At 40.0% G+C, this 27,725-nt stretch overlaps 1 protein-coding gene across 6 annotated transcripts in view; it reads left to right on the top strand.

Annotated features, from left to right (window-relative positions):
• The window catches only part of PHACTR1 (phosphatase and actin regulator 1), a 336,171-nt gene that overhangs the window by 38,069 nt on the left and 270,377 nt on the right, over nt 1-27,725 (top strand). Inside the window, exon 1 of one of the 6 annotated variants that reach the window (XM_010357137.2) lies at nt 21,452-22,037. The exons of 4 other annotated variants lie outside the window; for them this stretch is intronic. In XM_010357137.2, the coding sequence (XP_010355439.2) occupies nt 21,785-22,037 (253 nt within the window). In that variant the 5' untranslated portion in view covers nt 21,452-21,784. Of the gene's footprint in view, nt 1-21,451; nt 22,038-27,725 lie in introns of those variants that run through there. One more of the 6 variants, XM_010357140.2, reaches the window with a different exon arrangement.

Raw genomic sequence — 27,725 nt, 5'->3', positions numbered from 1 at the left:
CATCTAAATTAAACTCATTCATTTACCAAATATTGAAGCGGTGCTGTTTTTCATTGCCTTACGCCAAGGAAACTGAAGACGCAGATGCACACAAAGAATGAGTTTAAGAGTGAAGGTTTAATAGGCGAAAGAAAGAGAAAAGCTCTCTCTCCTACATAGAGAGGGGCTCCTACCGGAGTGGGTCTTCCGGTTCTGTGGTGAAATGCACGGGCTTGGGGGGTGGGGAGGTCTATAGACGAGCTCAAGAAGGCAGAAGGCAGCGGCTGATTTACATAGGGCACAAAAGATTGGTCAGACCAGGTATGCCATTTACATAGTGCGTGAAGAAGCTGGCCTCCTCACCTTAATCTTTTATTATGCAAATGGTTCTCTACCTGGCCGACGCCATGTTGCCTGCTTCTATGCTGCACACATGGTTGACAAAGAAAAAGGAAGATAGAGCCTCCATGTTGAACATGCCTAACCCCCAGGTGGCCTTTTCTTATTGGCACAGCTGCCAGCATTCACCTGTGTAAGCTTCTAGCTTACTTATCTATGCTTGCAGCTTGATTTTTCAGGCTGTTTTTTGTTCGAAAAGAAATGATTTCGGGACTGCTTTTTATTAAAAGGAAATCTTACTGAGGACTCTCATCCTCGCTATCTGCCTAAATAATTTCTTTCTAGCTCTTCTATCAGTATGAATCATGCTTTTGTTTACTCTCTGCCAGGTTTTTTGCTAGGAGTTGGGATAGTAGAGCAGAGAGAAATAATGGTTAATAAGTTGGTTCTTGCCTTTGAAATGCTCATTCACTAGTTGAGAGAGACAAACACGTAAAGAAATAATCAGAAGAACTTTCAGCAGCATAATAGACTGAACTGACTTTACTCTGGGGTGTCTGACCTGGATACATGCCTGAGACACTGAGGGCTGGAGTTTCAATTCTCATTTAAGGGCAGAGCTAAGACTCTGATTAAGGGAAGACTCCTCGAAGTCCTACCCATAGATAAAACTGGAAATTGGAAAAAAAGACAAAGCAATAACTTTGCCTGTGAGGAAAATAGCAAGGAGCTGTAAGCCCAGGGGATCTCTGTAGAGGCAGGAAAGTCCCTATGAGAAATTGAAACTGAAAGCCTATGTGATCCAAATTTTTAGTACCCAGAGGATTTGGGAATCCTGGAGCTAAAAGTGAACATATTTCCCACCCTCTAGGCCATTAGAATCATTGGGTTATTGATAGAAGCAAATAAAAAATTACTCTTTAAGGAATGGAAAAGAATCCTGTTAAGTATAAACTCACAATGAAAAAACTCCAAATCACATGAAGAAATAGACTAGAATAAAGTCAACAGATTCAACAAATGAAGAACTAGAAATAAGATATAAATATAAAGGTTTCTATCAAATACATATGCTTACAATAAGAAAAGAAATAGAGAATAAATAGGAGCCATAGTGAAAAAGAAACCACTATGAAAAACAACAGCAAAAAAAGACAGACTAGAAGAGAAATAAATATAATATCTAGAAATGAAAAATATAGTCTTTGAAATTAAACACTGAATAAATAGCACAGTAGACACAGCCAAAGAAAGAATTAATAAACTGGAAGATCAAAGAAAATCAGAATGAAGCCCTGAGAAATGAGATGAAGAATACAATATATTAGGTGACACAAAAGATAGTAAAAGGGGGTGGTGTAAAGCAACTTCTCTATCACTCCCTCAAGAGGTGGGATTTTTCCCCTCCTTGGAGAAGTTAAATCCAAAAGCATCTGGATTTAGGCACATAATCATAGCTCCAAAATGAGGCACCCTGTCTGAAATATTTGGTTGATTGGGGTGTTATACTGAGAAGCTGTTGAAGGGTGTAGAAAAAATTAGAGATCAGTTCAAAGAAGACTCAGGAAAAAAATTAAGGGATTATTAACTCCAGGAAAAATGAAAATTTGTTTAAAATGGAAGTGTAATCATAGAATTCCAAAGAACCAATTTTAACAAAATTGAAATATGTAAAAATTGAATATTTAACAAAATATGATATAAAAATGGAGGAGGAAAAGGGGAATGGAATGGCTTAAGAGAGCTCAGTCTGCTAACATAGTATACAGTTAATAAATTGTATTATAAATTAATGAATTGAGAGTATTATACTATTTAGAAACTTAGAGCTAAATACCATATGGAATAGATCAGAAAGAAAAAACAGTTGGAAATTGTTATGTCTGGGGAAGTGAGGAACAGGAGACTACTACTTTTAGCACCATTTAAATTTTTAACTACTTACATACATTTATTAGATAATAATAATTAAAATATATAAAGATTCATGCTAGTAAACTCAGGGTCTGAGTTCGTTAATCATAGACCCTCACTAAACGAAGGAATCGCCTGTCATTCAGAAAGAAGAAAATTGAACCAAGAAGGAAGGAGTGAGATTGAAGAAGCAGATGTGACGTTGATAAATATATTTGTAAAAGTAAAACAACATAAAACAGTGATGGAATTTTTTCTAAAGGGATGGGGTTACAGACAAGGTAGAACTAAAAGCAAACCTAAGTAACAGAGAGGGGTGATTTCAGCATTCTGGGCTTGTTCCAGATATACTGGCCAGAAACATAAGAATATGTTAAAGTTGTAATGACAACTATTAAAAAAAAAGAAACAAAATATATAACTTCCAAATTAGAGGAAAGGAAAAGAAAGAATAAAGAAAACTCCATCAGTCAGAGATCAAGAGGTGAAAAGACAAATGGAAAACCAAAATAGTATGAAACAAATGAGTCACAACAACTATAAATAGATTAAACTTCTATGCTAAAAGTAGAAAAAAACCATGATGCACCAATGATTCAATAGGCAAATATTAACCAAAAGTAAATCAAACTAGCATACCAATATTACTATTAAATAAAATAGATTTTAAAGCTAACAACAGTATTAAAGATAGGGAAAATTGTTACTTAATGATACTTGTTAATACTTAATTATGAATCAGTACTTAATGGTAAATGATTATAGATAAATAATTATGTATTAATACTTAATGATAAATGATTAATACTTAATAATTTCATTAATAATGACAAAGGGAATATTTCATAGGAAGATGTAAAAATTTAACAAAATAGCCACCAAATAAAAAATGCATAAATGTTTAAAATTACAAGGGAAAACTAATCCAAAATTATAAACGAATATTTTTTAAAACACATTTTTCACAGTAACTTATACATTAGTTAGCTTAGTAATTTTAATGGAGGTTTAAACAACTCAGGTAACATGTTTTCTTTAATGTACACATTAACAATTGAAGCCTACATATTTTTTGAAGTAATATATGGACCATTAAGAAAATTAGTTACAAGCTAGATCATTAAAAAGTTAGTAAATTCCAAACTATTAATATGCAAAGTATTTTCTCTAGAAAATAGCAATAAAGCGATATATATGTCAAAGATATTGCTTAAAACATACGTTTGGAATTAAATAAATACCTAAGAAATTCATACATCAAAAGTAAATCATTTCTAAATATGAAATATTTAGAACTGAACGATAACTTAAAACTACTTACAAAATATATGAGATTTGCAAGTAGTTCTTTGAGAGAAATCTGTAGCCTTGCATGCATGTGTTAGGAAATAGGTAATATTTAAAGTGAATTAGTCACACAGTCAACTCAGTAAATAAGAAAAGATACAGCAGCACTATCCCAAAGACTGAAGAAAGAAATTATAGAAATAAGAGGTGAAATTAATGGAAAGAAAATCCAAGATACAATCGACACTCAAAAATCAAAGAAAATAAAAAGTTTCTTGTTTTGAAAATGTTAATAAAACAGGCAGATCTCTGGCAAGAGCCATCAAAAACAAAACAAAAGAAGGCACAAACATAGAGTATTAGAGGGGCACAGTTAACAGATAATTTTAAAATACCTGAAGGAAATATTATGATCAACTTCTTGCAAGTAAATTGGAAAACTTAAATAAAATGGAAAATCTTCTAGATGATCTATAAACTACCAATATTGACTGAAGAAGCAATAGAAAATAAATCACTACAGTCGCTGAAGAAATCAGATCTACAGTAAAAATCAATTAGGCTGATGAGTTTTAATAAACATTTAAGAAGGGTTACCCTTAACTTATATAAGCTATTCCAGAGACTAAATATGTGACCTCTATTTTACATAAACTTTTCAAGTCAATAGAAAGAGAAGGAATGTTTAACAAATCTTTTTATTAGAGTAATACAACCCTTAATCTAAAAACTGGAGAAGGACCATGTAAGAGAGAAAACATACAGATCAATCTAATTTATGAACATAAATTAAATTCAGAAATTCTAAATATAATATTTTAACACAAGCCAGCAAACTATTTGATAAATTTTAAAAATTTATAAATGTATGGCCAGTTGCGATGGCTCACTCCTGTGATCCCAGCACTTTGGAAGGCCAAGGCAGGCAGATCACCTGAGGTCAGGAGTTTGAGACCAGCCTGATCAACATGGTGAAACCCCGTCTCTACTAAAAGCACAAAATTAGCCAGGCATGGTGGTACATGCCTGTAAGCCCAGCTACTCGGGAGGCTGAGGCAGGAGAATCGCTTGAACCTGGGAGGTGGAGGTTGCAGTGAGCTGAGATCACCCGCCATTGCACTCCAGCCCGGGCAACAAAAGAGAAACGCTGTCTCAAAAAAAACATAATAATAGGCCGGGCGCGGTGGCTCAAGCCTGTAATCCCAGCACTTTGGGAGGCCGAGACGGGCGGATCACGAGGTCAGGAGATCGAGACCATCCTGGCTAACACGGTGAAACCCCGTCTCTACTAAAAATACAAAAACTAGCCGGGCGAGGTGGCGGGCGCCTGTAGTCCCAGCTACTCGGGAGGCTGAGGCAGGAGAATGGCGTAAACCCGGGAGGCGGAGCTTGCAGTGAGCTGAGATCCGGCCACTGCACTCCAGTCCGGGCGACAGAGCGAGACTCCGCCTCAAAAAAAAAACAACAACAACAACAACAAAAAACATAATAATAAATGTATTATAAATTTATAATACATTTATATATGATTTATTATATAATAAATATATATTACATATTATATATTTATATATAAGTAAATATATATTATGTTAGTATATAAGTAAATCTATATTTTATATATAAGTAAATTTACATTATATATAAGTAAATATATATTTAAAGTAAATATGTATTGTATATATTTATATATAAATAAATATATGGGGGATGGGAGGAAGAGAGTCTTTTTATTCTTCTGCCTGCCATTTTTTCAAGTTTTATTCTATTTTTAATTGACACATAATAGTTTCATATATTTATGGGGTACAAATGAGATGCTTCAATACACTTTTACATTGTGTGATGACTAAATCAGGATAATTAGCATATCCATCACCTCAAATATGTATCATTTTTTGTGGTGAGAATATTCAAAATCCTCTCTTCTAGCTATTTTGAAATATGCAACACATTATTATTAACTATAGTTACCCTAGTGTGCAAAGAACGCCAGGACTTATACATAAAAATATATTTAAAATATTCAGTATAACTCAGTCCATTGGTATATCACAAAAGTAGCTTTATAAATCAGTATAGAAAAAGTAAACCATGCAATAAGCAGTACTGAGGAAAAAAATTTTTTTCCATATTGTAAAAAATAAATTGGCTTTCTGGCTCACGTCTTATATAAAAACAAATTCCAGATGGATTAACAACCTAAATATGTAAAGCAAAACATTGAAACTTTAAAAGGAGAATATAGGTGAAGATTGCATAACCTTGTCATAGAAAAGAATTTATTTAAAAGTCCAAAAATAGGCAAGGCACAGTGGCTCATGCCTGTAATCCCAGCACTTCGGGAGGCTGAGGCAGAGGAATTGCTTTAGCTTAGGAGTTAGAGACCAGCCTGGACAACATAGCGAGATCTCATCTCTACTTAAAGAAAAATTAGTCAGGTGTGGTGGTGCACACCTCTGGTCCCAACTTACTCGAGAGACTGAGGCAAGAGGATTGTCTGAACCCTTGAGTGCAGGGCTGCCATGAGCTATGATATTGCCACTGCACTCTGGCCTGGGCAACAGAGCAAGACCTGTTCAAAAAAAAAAAAAAGAAGAAGAAAGGAAAAAGAAAAAGTCCCAAGACAGCACAAAAACATCAAATCAACAACTGGTAACTTTAACTTTAAAAAAATCTTTATATGACAAAGGACTCACAAACAAAATTATGACTGAAAGACTGGTACTGCACATAAAGCCAACAACAATGGTTATACCAGAAGAAAAGAGTCTATATAAATCAAAGAGAAAAAAAAAAAAAACTCAATATACAAGTGGACAAAATATGAGCAAGTAATTTGTAGACAGAGAAACCTGAATACTCCGCAGATAATCAAGATATAGGAATTAAATCACCCAGCATTCTGAAAACCCAAATGAAATAATGATAATACCAAGTAATGATGAAGTGGAAAGAGAAACTTTCATACACTGTTGATGAGATGGTAATCGTTACGATCACTTTAAGAGCTGTCTGTCAATATCTAGTTAAACTAAAGTTGCGCATACCCGATGACACAGCTATTTCAGTTATATTTATATTCTTTAGAGAAACCTTTGCACATGGGTACAAAAGAGAATTGATCAGGATGCTCACTGGAGGATTGTCATTGCAAAAAAATGTACATACCAACTAAAAAACCCTCTGTAAGGGTTGAAGAATCTTGTGATATAATCATCTATTGGAATACTAATGCAGCAGGAAACATGAATGAACTAGATTTACATGAACCAACATGCAATAATCTTAAAACATGTTGAGACTGGGCGTGATGGCTCATGCCTGTAATCCCAGCACTTTTGGGAGGCCGAGGTGGGTGGATCACGATATCAGGAGTTCAAGACCAACCTGGTCAAGATGGCGAAACCCTGTCTCTACTAACAAAATACAAAAATTAGCCGGGCATGGTGTCAGGCGCCTGTAATCCCAGCTACTCGGGAGGCTGAAGCAGAGAATTGCTTGAACCCCGGAGGCGGAGGTTGCAGAGAGCTGAGATTGTGCCACTGCACTCCAGCCTGGGTGACAGAGCGAGACTCTGTCTCAAAAAACAAAAAAGCAAACATAATGTTGAATTAAATGTAGAATGTTACAAATGATTCTTAAAGTGTGATACCGCATATGGACATTGGAAGCCTATGAAGAAATATTTTATATTAATGCTTGCAAATGCATACCTATATGGTAAAAGTACAACAGGATACGCAAACATTAACTTCAGGGTAGTACTTGCTTCCAGGAAAAGGTGTGGGAAAAGGGAGCATCCGTGATGTTTGGCCATATGTGTAATTTGTATTCCTTTACATTATTTTTGAAACACTAAAGCAGCTAGGACACAATGTTAACATTTCTAAACCTAAATAATGTCCAGGTGGAGAGTATTATATTCATCATTTTTTTGTCTTGTATTTGAAATATTTCCTAAAGAAAAACTTAAATACAGAATGTTACAATAAATGTTCAGTTAGCAGTAAGTTCCAAGGTGGCACAAAGCACTGGGCAGGGAATCTGTTGGTCAGGGTGTGCTGCAGGTGTCTTCCAAAATGGCACTCTCACTGCTATGATCAGAAAAACAAGAAAGAGGCTCCAGAAAGAGACCAGGAAAGGGCATGTGGGAAGCCATGACAAGGCATGGTGTTTGGGGGAACTGTAAGTTATCTGGAGCAGCTAAGCTTGAAGCGGTGGCAGGTAGCAAAGGTGGCGGATGGCCCCGTGCTGTGGTTCACACCTGGAATCTCAGCACTTTGGGAGGCTGAGGCCGGAGGAGGATCCTTTGAGCCCAGGAGTTCAAGACTAGCCTGGGCAACATTGTGAGACCCCGTCTCTATAAAAAATGTAGAACTTATCTAGGTGTGGTGGTGCACATCTGTGGTCCCAGCTACACAGGAGGCTGAGGTGAGAGGATCTCTCGAGCTCAGGAGGTTCAGGCTGCAGTGAGCCATGATTGCACCACTGCACTCCAGCCACAGTGACAGAGTCTCCAAAAACAAACGTGGAGGAGGGAGAGACAAAGAGAGACGGGGAGGGGGAGAAAGAGAAGAGAGGGAAGGAAGGAAGGAAGGAAAGAGCGAAGGAAGGAAGGAAGGGAGGAAGGGAGGGACGGAGGGAAGGAGGAAGGAAGGAAGGAAGGAAGGAAGGAAGGAAGGAAGGAAGGAAGGAAGGAAGGAAGGAAGGAAGGAAGGAAGGAAGGAAGGAAGGAAAGAAGGAAGGAAGGAAAAGAGAAAAACAAAGGTGGTGGAACGTGCAGCTATAGAGGAAGATTAAGCCTGCCTTGGCTGTAGGTCACGATTTGATGTCTTAGAAAGGTAAATGCTCACGGCAAGCTCTCACTTCAATCTAGCGTGTCATTTTTCCTCTTCCAACAAGGTTATTTATGTTTCTTTCTTCCCCAAGATCATCTTCCAGTTGCAATTTACATCTGTTAGAGTCAAAGAATTACATTTTTGGGAAGACCTTAGCAGTCTTCTCCTAGTCCAATGCCCTCATTTTACCAACCGAAGAATGTATTGATCACTTTGAGGAGTAACCCCTCTGAAAGGTTTGGTCTTTGTAATCAAATCTAACTTAGTTGACTTTCTGGAATAATTGATTCCTAGGAAAGGTTTATGATGGAATCAGGGGATAGACTGTGTCAGAAGTGGTTCCATTGATAGAAAATTTCATGCAAGTAATATTGTGATAAATAAAGACAGGTGCTTAATAAATTACAAATGATGTTGATGGATTTTTAGTTGTGAAAATAATAATGAAAGAGGTTGTTACTTTAGTTCATTTTCTAAAGAATGAAATGAGGATGCCGTCTCATCCCAGTCTCAGCTTCGGGGTATTTTTTCATCATAAATGAGATAAAAATTGGGAAGAAAAATTAACTAGGCTTGGCACTGTATTCAGAAGAAGTGACCAAAAGATAGTGCAGAGGGTTCAAGTGCAGAGAAGAAAGGGTGACCTTGAAAGGAGGGTGGTTTGCACAAGAGGACAATGAGAATGGTTTGGAGCTGGACTTGAAATTCAGCATACGACTACAGATTCCAACTCTAGTTTATTCATTGTCCTCTCCCCACCATGACCTGCAGTAGCCCAGAAGTCTTTCTCAAGGCTTCTCTGTAGTATTCTGAAATTCAGTTTCTCCCAGAAAAGGTAATCTCTCCCTTTTCTTGATTCAGTGCCACCTCTCAACAGAAACCTGGCAGCCTAGAAAGTGACATCCAATAAATAGTGTGTCCTCCACTTTGGGGAAGTACTGTCTTGTTTCTGGTTTTCTCTCCTCCTTCTCACTTTGGTGTGAAACCATTGTGTTTCCTAATCCTCCTGATCATGCTTGAGCGATAGGTAGATTTTAATAGAATATCCACGAGGAATTTCCCTAATTTCTAAGACTGTCATCACTGGAAGTTTCAGTCTGGGTGACTGACAGGTGATTAATGCAGGTAGCAACATGGATAGTAGTATCAACCCGGATTCAGATTGATTTGGACTTGAACTGTGAAGATTTTATTGACTCGTTCATTCCTCCACCCAATACTTAGTGGTCTAAACAGTTCTCAGCAGTCTCTTTATGTTACCAAGCATATGCTGGTATTTACAATTAACACTGAACTATGCATTTGCAGGGAATGAGCCCTTTCCTTCCTGAGTCACCTCTCTTTTCCCTCTTTTATACAGTTTGAGCTAAGATCATTTTGGAGAGCATAGTGGCACATTGCTCATTTATTTCAGCAAGCAACATGGTGTCTCAGGTAAAGGGGAAAATGCCTGCTCTATTAGCTCGGCTATCCTATTTCTTTCATGGCCCGATAAAATGTCAACATATACTATAAAGCATTATATACATGTCTACTTTTTTTTTGGGGGGGGTTAGCAGTTACAAATATGTATTCACAGGAAAATGTCTCAGCTCTCTTTTTTTATTTCAGTACTCTATGTGGAAATACCTATCTCTCTCATTGTTTATTTGTTAACAAAACCTAGGAAAAATTTCAGGAGAAAGCATTTCCTATGATTATCATGTGTCTTCTATATTACCCTCAGGCTTAAAAGCAGCATGAGGAAAAGGCTAAACTCTTTCTCTGTTGGAAAATATACATAAGATCGAAGCAGTGTGACCTATTCGTTGATCATGTGCACCTGTCAAAAACCAAACTTGGCTGTACCAATGCCTGCCTGGAGAGTCAACTCTAAATGCATGTAATGATGGGTTCCCAAACTGTGTATAAAATGTTCTAAACAGTTCCCAGTTGTCTTAATATGCACCATTTAAGAAAAATTAGCTGATCTGAATATGCAAACATGATAATATGCCCTTTATGGGCTCATGAATGTATTAACAAAAAAGCTTGAGGAGTTACGCTGGTAAGTCATATGCATTAATGTCCTGAAGTATGTCTGAGAACTTAAACTTTTGAGCATCAGGTTTAGGTAATGGAGCAGTGCCTATATATTTACCTTGCATGCAAAACAAGTGTGTTTCATTTTTAAGGTAAATTTTAGATTAGGATTTAGTTAAGTGGAAACGATAGGGCTTTTTTGCCTTTAAGAAATGGACAGATTTGAAGGTTTATCTTCATGAAATCAGAGGATTTTAACCTGAGACCTCAGGTATCCCTGACATATTGCCAATTTGGGAAAAGAAAGAGAAAGGGAACTAAAAAAAGAGAAACTGGAAGAAGGATTTCACATAGTTAAAATTTTTGCAAGATTCCTTTAAACTGTTTCTATGCATTAGATTTGGTAAAATATAAATATATGTTGATTTATTATCTATAGATTCAGAATGTTTCATTTATTTTTTATCATAACTCAGACTTTCTCTAAGGATTGATTCTTTTTGTCAAAATTTAATAATTCTGTTTTTTCACCTGCTGACTGCCAAGAAAAATAGCATGTTTTAAAATGCTTTTAAAAATAAATGACAAGATTTGAGATAGAGAGAGTATTTGTTTCAGTACTTTAAAAATAATCTATAAACTGACAAGACAGATTTACTCCCAGTATAAATAAGTAGATGGATAGATGGACCCTTCATCTTTGGGAAGTCTTCCAGGAATTTTTTTTCTAGGGTGCCTTGTAAAGATATTTTTCCTTCATTACTACTTCTTTTAAAAACATTTTTAATAGATTTAGGAAGTACAAAGTGTCATTTTTTATTACATGGATATACTATGGAGAAGTGAAGCCTGGACTTTGAGTGTAGCCATCACCCTAAGAGCACATTGTACCCACCAAATAACTTCTCATTTCTCACTCTCACATCCTCCCACCCTTCTGAGTCTCCAGTGTCTATTATTCCACTCTCTATGTCCATGTCCATTGGTAACCACCATTGAGCTCCTACTTATAAGCGAGAACATGTGGTATTTGACTTTCTGTCTCTGAGTTATTTCACTTAAGATAATGGCCTGCAAGTTCTATCCAGGTTGCTGCAAAAGACATAATTTTATTCTTTTGTTATGGCTCAGTAGTATTCCTTTGTGTGTGTGTATGTGTGTGTGTGTGTATATATATATATATCACATTTTCTTTATCCAGTCATCTGTTGATGAACATTTAGGTTGATTCCATATCTTTGCTGTTGTGAATAGTGCTGCGATAAACATATGGGTGCGGGTATCTGTTTAATATAATGGTTTGTTTTCCTTTGTGTATATACCCAGTAGTAGGATTGCTGGATTGAATGGTAGATCTATTTTTAGTTCTTTGGGACATCTCCATCTGTTTTCCATAGAGGTTGCATTAATTTACATTCCCATCAACAGTGTGTAAGTACGCCCTTTTCTCTGCATCCTCACCAACATCTGTCAATGGTTTTAAATTTTAGTATTAATAATAACCATTCTGACAGGTGTGAGATGGCATCTCATTGTGATTTTAGTAAGCGTTTCTCTGATTAGTGATGTTGAACATTTTTCATATGTTTCTTGGCCCTTTGTATGTTTTCTTTTGCAAAATGTCTGTTTGTGTCATTTACCCAATTTTTAGTGGGTTTATTTGCTTTTTGTTGTTGTTATTGTTGAGTTATTTGAGTTCCTTGTAGATTCTGAATATTAGTCTTTTGTCAATATAGCCTTTTTTTTTTTTTTTTATGTGAAGGTTTGTTACATAGCTATACATGTGCAATGGTGGTTTACTGCACCTATCAACCTCTCACCTAGGTTTTAAACCTCACATGCATTAGGTATTTGTCCTAATACTCTCCCTCCCCTTGCCTCTTTCTTATGTGCAAAGTTCTGGACAGCAGCATGATATGGTGGAGAGTGTATATGTCTGGTCTGCATTCACTTCAGATTTGGGCTTTGCACATCTGTGCAATATAGCTTTGCACAACTTCCTCTCGCCAGCTTTTTCCTTATAAGGGAAATACCTCAAACCTTGTAACCATTGTGAACATTAAGTGATAAAATTTGCAGTTAATATAAAATCTATGTAAAATATAAAATACTATATACCATTTGCTTGTAATATATATTTAATATATTTCTTATTCTTTAAATATATTTTACAAATGAATATCTTTAAATTTTTTATTAATCAAAAGCCCAGTAGTTTCTCAGATACACCAGAAGCTCACTAAATGATACATCCTTTACATCCTTCCCCTTCTTCCCGCTAGTGGTCTCTTTCCCTGCAAACTCATTGTTGTGACCCTGAATGGGTTTTTAAAATCTCTCTTTGTGTGTCTCCTTTTATTTTTATTTTTTTCAGACAGGGTCTCACTGTTGCCTAGGCTGATCTTGAACTTAGACTATATCTCTAAGGAGTATGGAGTATATAGAGCATATACATATACTGTCTCTATACATAAGAGTATATATCTCTCCATATATATCCACGTGCATCTCTACAACATACATACAACATGCATGTATTGCTCTCCTACCCTTAAGCTCCCTTTATATGAGCTCTCTTTAGACTCCTCTTAGCTTTTGACTTACCCTTGATTCTTGCAGACAACATTCCTTTTACATGTAAAATGGCTACAAACTGTTATATTAATTTGTGTGGATATAATATGTATCATGGAAGAAAAGCTCTATTGAAATATAATGTATAAATATAAATATCTTTTCTCTTCAGCATGGCTTCTGTACTGTAAAAAATTCTTTTGGAAGCTCAGGGATCACAGGATCCTGGAGTGCTGGAATCAAGATACAACCTGCCTTGTTAGAACTAGAGATGTTCCTTTGATCATTCACTTCACAAGTCTTAGAGCATATTCCATTGTTTTCCTCGGTGAATTAGACATCGTATTTTCCATGGAAGAAACAAAATGCATATCCCACTTTAATACACCAGTGACATCCACTTAAAATCTTCCCAGAGCTGGCTACCTACAACTCCCTGCCCCACCCCACCCCCCACCATTATGTTGCATGTGTAACTAAAGTTCTCACACTTGGAAAAAGGGCCACTCCACTCTCCATTTCTCGCCAATGTTACATTATCCTATTACCTTGTTCCAGCACCTGCTCAATATAAACAATCGGGATTCTGTCCTAAAGGCCAATTATCATTAGCTGATGGTGAGCTTTTGTGAAACAGCCCTGAGGGATTCACCACAATGTAGATACAATCCCAGCCCTAAAAGGATCACATCAGCCAGTACACAACTGCAGTCTGTTTTAAAGATTAAAAGAGCAGGGATCTGCCAATACAGATGATAGATAAGAACCTATGCATCCTATTTTTATCCCTGTTCTATTTACCACCAGCAGCGATGCTCGGCATGGCAGCCAAGGTTTCTGTGTCCTGTGCCTGTAGTATGATAACCTTTCTTGGTTGTGTTTTATGATGCCATATGCTCTGTCCTAAAATAGTGCTGAGGGTCCTCTGAAGAAAAACTGCCTAGCCACTTTCTCAATGTCAGTGGAATGTTTAGAGACAGAAAGGTGAGCTTTGCTGTAAACTCATTTTCACTCAGAGTTCTACTTGGCCAAATGCTAATTGTGTGACCTGGGAAATTCATTTAATCTCACTGAACTTCTGTTTTGTGAAGTGTAAAAAGTGGAAATACTACTTCCATCTTATGATATTGGTGTGATGTTTAAATAAGGTGATACATACACACCTTATATTAAATAAGGTGATATACACACAACTTATTTTAAATAAGGTGATATATGATACACACACACACATACACACTTCTCATTGTTTTATTAGTCTTGATAGGCTAGATTGTATTGCAGTGAAAACAACTCCCAAATTTCAGCAGCGTGACACAACACAAGTTTGTGTCTCATACTACAGGACTGTTGTTGGTCGTTAGGTAGTCTGAGCTCATCACTGCCTCACTTCAAAACCCAAAGGGAAGCAGTAGCTGCTATCTTGAACTTCAGCTATCATTTAAAGGTCGGAATGGCCCCACTCACAAAGGGTTCTGGCTGTGCCAACTGCAATCCTACCATGTGCCTGAAGACAGCAAGTCAGAAATATTTGGAGGGCACTAGTGATGTCTACAATATTTGTTTCACAAAAATGAGATCATATTATAGTCAGTTTTGTGAACTTTAATTTTCTCATTTAACAATATATTGTGGAAGTTCTTCCAGGTCAACTTATTTAGGTCTAACTCATTCTTTTTAGTGGCATCATGCTATAAATATACTACAATTTATGAGGTCATTCCATCATTGCTGGACTTCCCAGCTGCTTTATTTTATTTTATTATAATATAAACACACTTAATACCACCTTTATACTCTGGTACTTTTATGACTATAAGACAAATATCTAGAAGTGTCTAAATCTGCCAAAAAGAAGAACGATTTCAAAAAGAATACATAAGGCTGTGTTTATCCGTCCATAAATCTCATAGAATGGGATTGATAGTTTGGAGCAAAATGTAAAGCAACTGAATACTTTGGAACAACTAGAAGTCTCACTAATCTCTGATCATTTTCAGCCTCTACCTAATCTATCCCCTATTTATCCCCAGACATGAGCAGCAATACCTGATCCTAAATTTATTAACTTAGAATAAGAGTCTTCCTTGGATATTAGTAATATAGGCTTTAAAGATGCTTGATGTTACAAGACTTTGCAGAAAAATTTCCACCATACCTGATCTTCTTTCTGTCATGGCCACAACAATGATATTCACTTCTCCTATTTTGGAGAAGATCTTTTTCTTTTTTTGAACTTAAGAGCTAGACTACCCCAGCCCTCTTTTCTTCAATGGTAATGCAGAAAGAGAAAGGAGTCTTCCAAAGTAATGCTGCAATCAAAGAACTACAGGAGTCATATTCTGGATAGTTCTCCCCCAATCACCTCTTCCTCCACCTGTTTTATCTAAAATGATTCCAATCTTCCTTCTCATCATGGTGCTATCTGCTAAGTGTTCACAGAATAATTTTCACAGAGCAATCCCCTTAGTAAGCAAAATTATCACAAGCCTAGAAGTAAAACTGCTTTCCATTCGAAGTTTTAGGGAAACAACCCTCATCTAAAATAAACAAATAAAAAATAAAAAACAAAACCCCACTTAACACAAAAAAACTGCTCACACATTTAGATGTTTCAACTAGATTATTTTACAGAATTGTTTCTGTAAACCCCTTGTCCACTAACCTCTCCCTGGGGCTTATACCAAAAGTCTGCCAGATTTGATCAAGAGATAATAAAGGAAAAGCTAAAGCCAAAGGATCTTTCACTTTAGGCTTCAAATCACAGTTGACAGAAAAACACTGTGGTGGAAAAGCCTTACTTGTGGGGCAATCAAAGCTTGTCAATCATATGCAGGAGTGACATTCAAAATATTTAACAACTAGACATATAAGAGTCAGAAAGAATATTCAATCTATTAGAACAGATGCCAGCCATAAACAATTCATACAGCTGGACCAGTGCTCAGGCCCTGAATATGACCTCCACGTACATACCCCTAAATCTCCTAAAGAATTTTCACTAGCCATTCACAGCAAGCTCTGATCACATCTCCTTGCTCGAAATATAAATGTATTACATCAAATATGAGACAGCCTGGAAGCTATATCTCCTCTTAATCGCAGTCTTCTCTTCCATTCCTTTCCATACTTCCAGTCTAGCATCTGCAAAAAACTAACAAAAAACTCAAACCAAAAAATACCCCCAAAACAACAACAACAACAACAACAACAACACACACACACACACACACACGCACATAGCAGCAGTGCTGCACCATTCTGTGTCCATGAACCATTTGGAAGTACTTTTTTTTTTTTTTTTTTTTTTTGAGACGGAGTCTCACTCTATCGCCCAGGCTGGAGTGCAGTGGCCGGATCTCAGCTCACTGCAAGCTCCGCCTCCCGGGTTTACGCCATTCTCCTGCCTCAGCCTCCCGAGTAGCTGGGACTACAGGCGCCCGCCACCTCGCCCGGCTAGTTTTTTGTATTTTTTTAGTAGAGACGGGGTTTCACAGTGTTAGCCAGGATGGTCTCGATCTCCTGACCTCGTGATCCACCCGTCTCGGCCTCCCAAAGTGCTGGGATTACAGGCTTGAGCCACCGCGCCCAGCCTTGGAAGTACTTTTTTAACCTTGTTCTTAATCTACACTTTGCAGATGAGCTTGCAGTTCTGGTTTTAACATACTGCACATTTAGAGCAAACCTGGAAAAATATAGATGCTATTCTTGTAATAAGAATATCACATATTGTTAATGTTTAGGGAGTGTGTTTTTCCTAGGGATGATGTAACAAATTATCCCAAAGTTAGCGGCTTAAAACAACAGATATTTATTCTCTCACTCAGTTCTGGAGACCAACAGGTCAAGTTCAAGGTGGACCAAGATCCCTCCAGAGGCTCTTGGGGAGAGCCTGTTCCTCCCTTCCTCCAGCTTCTGGTGACTGTTGGCATTCCTGTGGCAGCGGTGTCACTCCCATCTCCGAATCCATCTTCACATTGTGTTCTCCTCCTCTGTCTGTGTGTCTCTCCTCTGTGTGCCTTTTATAAAAAGCACTTATCACTGGATTTAGGACCCCTGCAGAGAATCTAGGATGATCTCCTCATCTCAAGATCCTTAACTTAATTAAACCTGCAAAGACACTTTTCCCAAATAAGGTCACACCCATATATTCCAGGGATTTGACAGGGACATATCTCTGGGAGAGGTGGACACCATTCCACCCACTGTAGGGTGGATAGGAACAAGAAAGGAGACACAGAAGCAGGGCGGACACTGAATGAATAGCTTGAGTTCAAATCAAAGAAAAAATACTGAGAGAGGAAAAGAAGATTTTTATAAAAATCTTTTCTTACATTAAATATGTGTAGTAATTTCTATTTGAGTACACTTCCATTGCTTTGCCCTGTGTTGACCTTAATATTTAGTATTTCTGCTGTGTGCTTTCCCGTAAGAGTGAAAGCACTTTTGTGAGCATTTTAAATTTTCTACCCTTAATTTTGATTGTAGGTTTCTTTAAAGCCTCATAACAGCTGGGCGTTAAAAATGGGGAGGAGCATAGGCAAGTAGAAAACAGAACAAAGCCTCAGTTCACAGGAGATCACACACTGCTTCTCACATTCAGACTTGGAGGATTTCAAGGTCTGCAGTTGCCCTCACATCAGCCTAATGGTGGGATCTTCTGGAAAAGTCAATTTGCTGGCTGTAACAGGTCCTGCCAGGCCAATGGCCGCCCATCCTTGACCTCCCCACCCCATGAACTCCTAGTCTGCGAGCTTGCAGTCTCCCTACACTACCACCGCCGCCACCACCACCCTGTGCCCCCTACTGCTTCAGATCAACTTTCCCAGGGGACTCATCCTGCATATATGCCATCTCTTCCACAATAATCACTGCAGAAATCCCTTTATATATGGCTCACCCCACACCCCCGATGTTAAATTCATAGATCTCCGTGGGTACTCCTGGTTACAAATTTGCACGTGTTTTCAGCTCAGTGTCTCCTGTTATTCTTATATGCCCTTGTATTAAGTGCACCCTCTTTCCCATTAATTTTTTTTTTTTTTTTTTTTTTTTTTTTTGAGACGGAGTTTTGCTCTTATTGCCCAAGCTGGAGTGCAGTGGCACGATTTTGGCTCGCTGCAACCTCTGCCTCCCGGGTTCAAGCAATTCTCCTGCCTCAGCCTCCTGAGTAGCTGGGATTACAGGTGCATGCCACCATGCCCCACGCTAATTTTTTGTATTTTTAGTACAGACAGGGTTTCACCATGTTGGCCAGGCTGGTCTCAAACTCCTGACCTCAAGTGGTCCACCCGCCTCAGTGTCCCGAAGTGCTGGTGGATTACAGGCATGAGCCACCCACCCAGCCCTTCCCATTAAGTTTCAAGTTCCATGAGATCAAGAATCCTATCCACGCCTTACTTTGGAATGAAAATATGTGTTGCTCTGGTAGGCTGATTTCTAGAGGGTGCATCTGAAACCTCAATATGCATCCAAATCACCCGGAGGTCTTGTTTAAATGCAGATTCTGGGCTAGAGCTTGAAGTGCTGCATTTCTAACAAGCTCTCAGGTACCTGGGATCTGCTGGTCCTTGGGGTCATATTTTGGGTAGTGGGGTCTTAGGGGACCAAACAAGTCTCACAAGGGGATCTGCAAGTTAAGTATATCCTAAATCAGGGATGGGAAGGAGACTGTCATACAGTCAAGTGACGCTGAGCGTGATCACAGGAGGTCATCCTCATTTAGATCATCTTGGTAAAAAAAAAAAAAAAAAAAAAGTAAATAAATAAATAAATGCTACAAGGAAATAATAATAATGGACACCAGTAGTGATTCTTCACTGAGGTGGCATTCGGGGTACGAGCAGAGTCAAGAGGAAATGCGGGACAGTGTGCACATCAGCCCTGCTGCCTGCTGAGGCAAGGAGGTGGTGCTAGAAGCTGTCAGATTCAGCCACCTACCAAACTGCTGCCCACACTAAGCTATATTCCATCCTGGGCCCTTTTTCACACACCTTCTGTTGTAACAATAAGAGATGGCACTTCTTAGCTTCTGAAACTTAAGCTAATCCTTCTCGAATTCAATCTGAGACACTAAAAGGCACACATCTGCTAAGAACAGCATGGTCTCATACAACTTTCAACGGTGATGAAGTGTTCTACAATCTGCCCTACCCAATGCAGTAGCCACTAGCCACGTGTGGCCATTGAGCATGTGGATAGTGGTTAGTGCAGCTGAGGAACTGAATTTGAATTTTATTGAATTTTAATTCATTTAAATGTCAACAGTCACATGTTGCTAGTGGATACTATATTGCACAGCACCACGAGAGGGTACAAACTCAGGGAGGACAGTTGAGAAAGATGGATCCTCAAACAAGAGAAATGGCTCTCCCAGGTAAACTTTATGGCTTTTATACACTTAACTTGAACAGAGGGCCCCTACAGCCCAGGGCACATCCCTTAATATTTGAGGCTTTGCTGGCGGCTCTGTCAGTCTTTTTGTACGACACAATCACAATGCCTGATGGCCAATTAAGATAGAAACATACAGAGCCCCTTAGTATTCTGCAAGGGAATAAAAGATTGCTTCACTCTTAGTTGCTTTAATAAGGTCAGATGGGGTTTCTGCAGGTCCACTGTTCTAACCTGTGGGGCAGAGAGTAAGGCAGAAAAGGCATGCAATTTAAAATACACATTTAAGGAAAAATGTACTTTGCTGGTAAATACACGACCTCCTCTTTTCAGAAGGGACTTAAGGGATGATAGTTTGGGGGAGGGGCCCACGGAATTACACAAGAGAATAACAAATGTTTGCTCAGAATACAATGCAGCAAATTCCCTGGTGCACTCAACCAGTATAACAAACAGGTCCTTTGTAACCTCTAAGGTAAGGCTTATAATTAGCCAGGGACCAAGTGACATGAATCCGACATGAGCAGACGTAGTGGATTCACCTGTGGTTGGCCTGGCTGGTAATCCAGTAAAAGGGGGCAGTTGCTGAAGCCCTCAATGGGCACCAAGAGGGATGGAGATCTAATTACAGAGACCTGCATTCTACGTCCATCCCCCTCTGGAGGAGGCGATGGCAGCTGGACACCTGACTTTCCGAACTCCAGAATGAAAATGAAGCTCTTGTCCTGCTGATTTGTGCACACTATTTTGCAGACGAGAAGTAGTAGAAATGATAGAGTGGTAGAATTGGAGTGATCAGAAGCCTATTGCAATACAGTAATTTAATATCCTCAGTGGATCATTGACCCTGTTACCTGTGAGGCAACTGTGTGTGTAGAATTTGCCCAGTTGGAGGAGAGACTAGCAAAGACCTGCCTTTTGTGGAAGAGGCAGTGACAGGGAATTGTGAGATTAGCTTTGAGGAAGTTCCTAGAAACAACTGGTAGTGACAGTGCATTCTTCAACTGACATTATTCTGGTAGGTTGGAAAAGAGGACAAGGGTGTGACTCCGAGTGAATGCAGTAGGGTGGGAAGAACACAGGAGTGGGGGCAGACACACCTGGCTGTAAACACCTGTTTCTCCATTTATGCTTTGCATCAAAGTCACCTGGGGAGCTCGTTAAAGGTACAGATTCCTGGACCCTGCACTGACCTACTAAATCAGAATATCAGGATTTAGGGCTCTGTAATCTCTATTTTTAAAATAAGCACACAAGGTGATTGTGATATAGGCCTTCTCTAAGCCTTAGTTCTCTAAAAGGTGATATAGGATTGGCGATATCTGAGTCGGGATTGTTGTGTGAATTGGTGGTTTATTAGAAGTAGCATGATTTTAATAAGGCAAATCCGTGGCTGAAGAATAATATTTACAAGTTACTGAGCTTTGATTTGTTCTGCATGGTTCGTTAAAGGCACTGTTCTCCCTGCAATGCCAGATACTCAGGAAACTGAGGCAAGAGGATCGCTTGAGCCCGGGAGTTCGAGGCTGCAGCGAATTGTCATTGTGCCACAGCACTCTAGCCTAGGCGACAGAGTGACAGCCGATCTCTAAAAACAATTTTTTTGGTTTGTTTTTTAAAGAAAATACCCTGTTCTCCCTTTGGAAATCCTGGTAGATGTCTCTTGCTTTGCTAAGCCTTAGTTACTGTGCTAAAACAGCTGGAGAGTGATTTGACCAAATTAGCTGACAGTCCCAAAGTCGCAAATTGTTGTTTCTGAGTCTTGATAAAATCAGCATTTTATTTTCCTTTTTAATGACCCTGGCGTTAAACAATCTCCTTCGGGTCTGAGAATTTCTATGGGAGGTGAAAACATCAATTATGTTGTAACAGGTTGTCTGCTCCAGTGAAAGTCAAGGGCTATGGGTTGGACCCGCTGGAGAGGGTAATTTGCTGTGCCCCTGGAGGGGCGCTTGCACCCGAGGGCTCCCAGCGCAACGCTTTCCGTGTGAAACATTTTGCTTTCATTCGGCAGCTTTAGGCGTGAAGAAAAGGGGGAGGGGGTTGGCGTTCCGCCCTGGAGCTCTTGAGAGTGAAGGTAGCTGCAAACCCAGCAGGCTCTCAGTAGCTGGTGCTGAGATTTCCGGAGGGGTGGGGCCTCCAGAGGAGGATGTGCACGTGAGACCCGGAGAGAGGTGGGAGTGGAGCGTCTCAGGTAGGACCGAGGAGCGCCCTGCGTGCCCCCTCCTCCGGCCTCGGGATCCGGATTGGCTCGGGCAGCGAGGTCGGCGAGGTCAAGACCCTTTCGGCGCCCTCCCCGACCCGCCCCGCCGCGGCGGTGCTTATGTAGAGCGACCGGCGCGGGCGGGGCGGGGGCATGCTGGCGAGGCCGAGGGGCGCGAGTGGCAGCGCGCGGGGGCCGGAGCAGCGCCCGGCCCCGGGCGCCCGGGGACCGGATGGCGGAGCCCACGCGCGCAGCGAAGCCGGGGAGGTTTGCGCTCCGCTCGCCGCGCTGCAGGGAGGGCGCGGTGCCAGGCGCGAGCGCCGAGAAACCAAAAAAGAAAGCTTTTTATTTGATGAGGATGAAGCCCCTGAAGGAGCCCGCCCCCAACAACAACAACAACGTGTCCTTTGTGATCCACTGTCAACTAGGCAAGGAGATCAAACACATTTGCAGCAACTGCAGTCGGGGGGAGGACGCCCGGGACGGTGAGTGCCGGGGCCCGTCGGGGCGGCAGCGGCCAGCGCGGGAGGCGGGGAGGTGGTTCGGGCTGTCTCAGTTTGGGGGCACCGTCGGCGTCTGTCGCCTGGAGAACTGCAGGGACATCCGCACTCCACCCAGACATGACACCCGCCCGCCGAGCACTTTGCAGAGTGACACCCACAGCCCAACCCGGGCTCGCAACCCTGTACATCCCATTGACGTATATGGTCCCCAAAATGAGGGTTTTGAAACAGTTAAAAGAGCAAGTCTTGGGATTTTCATTTGGAAGCCGAGGCTTAGGGGATTTGTCGGTGGTAAAAGAGCTGACTCCCGCTTTTTCCTTCCATGGGCTTCTTAACTGTTGCCCCGTCCTCGTGTCATGATGGGATACAGGGTTTTCTGGGCTGCGTTAGGGACATGGGCTTTCTTCGGGTGGCATCAGTTTGGAGAGGCGGTTTGGCGGCGGCGCCCAGAGCCCTAGAGACTTGTGGAGTTGTTGAATGATGCCTGTTTAGAGTAAAACATGGCTGTGATTTTTGGAGTGCCGCTGCTGGTCCCTGATGGAACGATGCCCAAAGGCCAACATGTGGAGAGGTGGGGGAGGGGGCGCGCAGCGGCATCTTCCAGGTGAGCCTGGGCGTGTGCGAGCCAGAGCTCCCGCAGTCTAATCTGAAGCAGGGCAGTGAAAGGGTGCCGGGCTGCCAGCGACTCTGGGCAGGAGGAGCCCAGAGCGAGGGACAGCCGGCGCGGACGAGGCAGAAGCCTCTGCAGCTGTGGACGCCCCTGTGTGGCTGTGCATTCGCGCGAGCTTCCAGGCGGTTCCTGAGCAGCTCACGGAACAGGCTCTGCAGGGCCGCTGGAGGTCATGGAAAAGTTTTAGGCAGCAGATTTTACATTGAAAGCCTTAGCTACTGGCCGGCCTGAAGCTCATCTCCATGCCTGACACGCACACCTGCTTGGGCAGGCAGATTTTCCTATCACATAGGCAGGTTTTGCTGTTCCTTTTGGAAGAAGAAACATTACTTAGGATCCCTCCCGTTCTTAGTCTGTCTCTGAAGTGCAGAGTAATGAAATGACTCTGGCTTGGCTAATGTCTTTTCAAAATTAGAGGCCTGCTAGCGTCATTATCGTTTTCTTTGATTAAATTGCAAGAGAGGCTGTGCAGGACACCACCAGGCATCCGAGAGGAAACCCGGGACGGCAGTGGAGGAAGGCGCACACACGAAACACATGAACGCCCCTGCTGTTAGGTGTAGGGGGGATATATGTTTCTGAGAAGCACACACTGACTGACATGTGTTGGTTACTACATCAGCTGATAACATCGAGACCTATGGAATACAAATGGATTAATCAGATGACCCAAAGCCAGACCTTTACCATGTAACGCAACAAAGCTTGATATGCAGGCTAAAATGGTTATTAAATGTCAGTTTCTCTCTTGACTGAATTGCTGCTTCACAAATGGGCTGCTTCCACAACCCTGGGAGTTTACTTAAATTAGCGTCTGTAAATGCTGCTCTGATAAGGAAAGGTATATGTCCATACTCAAGGATGTGTGCTTACAAATGTTATTATGAGTGCTGTCACTGGTAAATGCGGTATACTCTGTCAATGGATACACGTACGTATTTTAACCTGCAGCACATAGTTCTTCTTGAAACGTGCGTCATCTCCACAGCCTCACACATTTCAGAATGTCCCAAGCAGCTATGTATGGATGCTCACATATTACCTGATAGGATTATTTACCCTCAAAGGATTCTTAAGTGGGGAATTATGTTATAGTGCCTAATTTTTGCCTAATTTCATACTGCTAATCCTGCCAATCTATTGTGTGGTGCACTCATTTAATCACCAAAATGGAATGAGGTCAGGAGCTTAACCCTTCTTCTTTTACTGCTGGAAACCAAAGCAGCACTGCCCACTGTGGAAGTTCCAATACATTTCACTTTGGGCAAGGATTGCCCTCCCATGATAGTCTGCAGGGAGTGGATGTTCTTTTGGATAAATTCTCTAGAAGCGATTTGCAATTTGAGTCATATTTTCTACATGCCAGGAGCACCAGCTATTTTAAAACATTTGTATGCTCAAGATCATAGTGAGGCAAACAGATTTCCCCAACGTCCTGTTTGCTCAGGCTCTATAGAGGAAGGTGCATCTTAAGGAGAGGCACACCTGTATTATGTCCAGTACCATCCGTGTGCCTGGTTCTTCATTCAGCACTGAGTAGGCCACTTGGTGGCACCCACGGAAAATTCTGATACAGCTTGAAAGCCCTTCTAGAAATTTTACACAGATGAAATTTTAGAAAGGTACTGTTCACTGAGTTTCTTTCACACTTAATTTCTTTGCATGTGAAATCGTTATTTAAAGCATATTTTAATAACTTACAGTTTAAAGACAATCTATAACTAAAGAATAAACTTTAAAGGATAAAATATTTCTGGCTCTTGAGAGGTATATAAAAGGTGAAATTACATTTCAACGATTATCTTTTTACTCGAGTTTTTTTTTTTCCTGGTGTCTACTAACTAGTATTAAAGATGTTTTGCTAAGCTTATTTTAAGTAATTCTCTATTGTTAAGAAACCATAGAACACAATTCACCATTAATGGCCAAATACTGTGTTTCCTTCCATCTTTGCTGTTTTGATTCAATACTAAAGCTATTTTCAGGTGAGGAAACAAGCTTATCTAGGAAAGCCACACAGTAAATACAGGGGAAACAGACTCACACCCTCATCTGTTTCACTTTAAAACCAAGACGCGGCTGGGCGCGGTGGCTCACGCCTGTAATCCCAGCACTTTGGGAGGCCGAGGCCTGTGGATCACTTGAGGTCAGTAGTTTGAGACCAGCATGGCCAACAGGGTGAAACCGTGTCTCTACTAAAAATACAAAAATTAGCCAGGCATGGTGGCACATGCCTGTAATCCCAGCTACTGGGGAGGCTGAGGCAGGAGAATTGCTTGAATGCAGGAGGCAGAGGTTGCAGTGAGCCAAGATCGCGCCATAAGAAACGAGACAGTATCTCAAAAAAAACAACAACCAAGACGCTTTCCACTGTACCATCAAGTTAATTGTTTTTTAATGGCCGTTTATCTCTGCCACCTGCACTGAATGTGGAACATTAGGTATTGTGGTGTCTATTTATATCTGTATGCATGTGTGATATATACATGTGCAGTCTCAACAAGCTAGGTTTATTATTATAGTAAAGAATTAGAAGGAATTGCAGAATTTTCTGAAGCATTTTTTTCCCCTGCCTTACCTACTTGATAGAGGCTGACTTTAGTGGGGATAGAGAGGAATTTACAACCAGGTAGATTAGAAGTTATGGACATCGTAAAGCCATAAGAAACATAGCTAAGTCATCACTGAACTTATATTAGAAGTTAATAGGAGAATATGATTTAATTTACAAATAGTTAAAAATGAAATTTAGAGAAAATCGATTCTAGAAAGTGAAGTATTTATGTATTTGATTTCAAACGCATTTCTATTTTCATTTGAATTCCTTTTGAGTCCATTAATAGTGAGAAATAAGTTTAGGAATTATAATATATGTAATAATTATGTATTAAGATATAATTTCAATAGAAATAAAATATTTTAACTGCTTTTAAAAATGTCTTGAAGCCTCTCAGTCTTATTTTATAATGACACTTAATAAAATGATGGATTTAGAAACAAGACATATTGATTGCAACTGCTACTCAGTGCCTTTTACATGTAATTAATCAGTAGATCACAGTTGTCTTCATTTTACTATATATGGTTCCTATTTTTTAAACATTTATATAGAAATGTACTAATCCGTGGACATGCTAGATGTTTTCTTAAGTTTTGTTTTAGGGATTAGAAATATTTAGCATATTTTCTAATGGATTCCAATGTGAACTTTAGGAATAACAATTTGACTGTAGAGTTCATCCATCAAGACAGCCTTTTAGGAGAGAATGCCCTGTGAGTTTCTGTGGGTCACCTGCCTCATTTTGCAGGTGAGAAAATGAAGATGCATAAGGATTAAGTGAGCAGTCTACCAAGGTCAAACCACCATTTGGTGTCAGGGCTGCTAACAGAACCTGTCCTTGAAGAGGGAAGCAGTTTTCAACTGGGGTTCACAGCTGGATCCTGGAAACGTACTGCCTGTTTTCAGTGTCTCCTCTGCTTGCTGGTTGGGTGGTTTGGGGATATTACCATTTTAGTTGTAAGGATTAAATGAGATATTTGGTACAAAGCATTTAGCATGGTGCCTTTCAAGAGAAAGTGCTTGAGAAACATTAGCTGCAATTGCTAGCGTTTGTACTGTTACCCCCCAAGTCCAATTTTGCCTTGGGCATTTCCCCCTGTTATACTGTGCTGCTTTGCCTCTTCTGTAATTAAACTTCCTTGGATTGAGACCAAGATGAGAGCACCCAATTCTTCTCTATATTTAAACATATATTTCTAACAAGACAAATAAGGTAAGGGTCAGATTGAGGACATAGTGGTAGGTTCCACCCTGGGCAGGAAAAGGAAGGTCAGAAAAAGCCTCTTACAGTTTCAGAAGCAGTTCAGATTGCATCCACTTCCAAAGGAATTCAGATTGCAAGTACCAAAGATGGCACAGGGTTTTTAAGCAGAGGCGATGTGATCAACTCATCTGTTTGTTTGTTTATTTATTTATTTGAGATAGGGTCTCACTCTGTTGCCCAGGCTAAAGTGCGGAGGCAAAATCATGGTTCAGGCTATCCTTCCACCTGGTAGCTGGGACTACGGGCATGCACTACCACATTGACTAATTTTTGTGTGTATGTGTGTATATATATATACATTTTCTTTTTGTAGAGACAGGATATTCCCCACGTTGCCCAGGCTGATCTTGAACTCCTGGGCTCAAGCAGTCCTCCCGCCTCAGCCTCCCAAAGTGCTGGGATTACAAGCATGAGCCACAGTGCCTGGCTCAAAATGCCCTTTTAAAAAAAGTTTATTATGAAAAATTATACACATATGCGAAAGTAGACGCAATAGGATAATTAATTCCCGTAGGCATATCACTCAGATTCCCCCACTCTTGTATTACATTAAAGCAAATATAAGTGAGTTTTTCCAATGGTGTTGGTGTTAGTGCCTAGGCCAGGACTAGACAAGACAAGGACCCAGCTCCATGCTGCTCATAGCTCAACAAAGGATGTTTCAAGACCTTGAGCAGCCAAAAGACCAAGATTCTGCAATATCTGTTTCAGGCTCAGAATGTGTCCAATAATACACTTTCAATCACCAGCAATTCAAAATCAGCTTGTCTTATTTTTAGCATAACTTTGAGCTCATATATAATTTTACTAATAATTTCCCCTTCTGTTCTAATATTGCTCTGACACTTTACAGACATCTGTAAATAGTCACTTAGTTTAGGAGAGGACATATTTAAACAATTTGTGAAATCTATAGCTTAAAGTATCCTTATTTGTCTAAAGGAGATAAAAGCAATCACATTGAAAAGGGTAATAGATAAAATATATCCATAAAACTTTAATGGGGGTAGGTGGAAAGGATCACTACTTGTTTCCTAGCCCTAAACTTCTATTTCTTTGGTTCACTAACTTACATATGAATGGTGAGAACTCTTTGGACTTGACTAGGCTTTGGGGACTTCTAGAAGTGTCTAAAAGCCTGAAGGGTGGTGGTCCATTGAGCCAGTTAGGAGCCAC

This window comes from Rhinopithecus roxellana, chromosome 4, assembly GCF_007565055.1.
Source record: "Rhinopithecus roxellana isolate Shanxi Qingling chromosome 4, ASM756505v1, whole genome shotgun sequence".
NCBI classification, from domain to species: domain Eukaryota; kingdom Metazoa; phylum Chordata; class Mammalia; order Primates; family Cercopithecidae; genus Rhinopithecus; species Rhinopithecus roxellana.
This window is presented reverse-complemented; position numbering and strand designations above follow the sequence as displayed.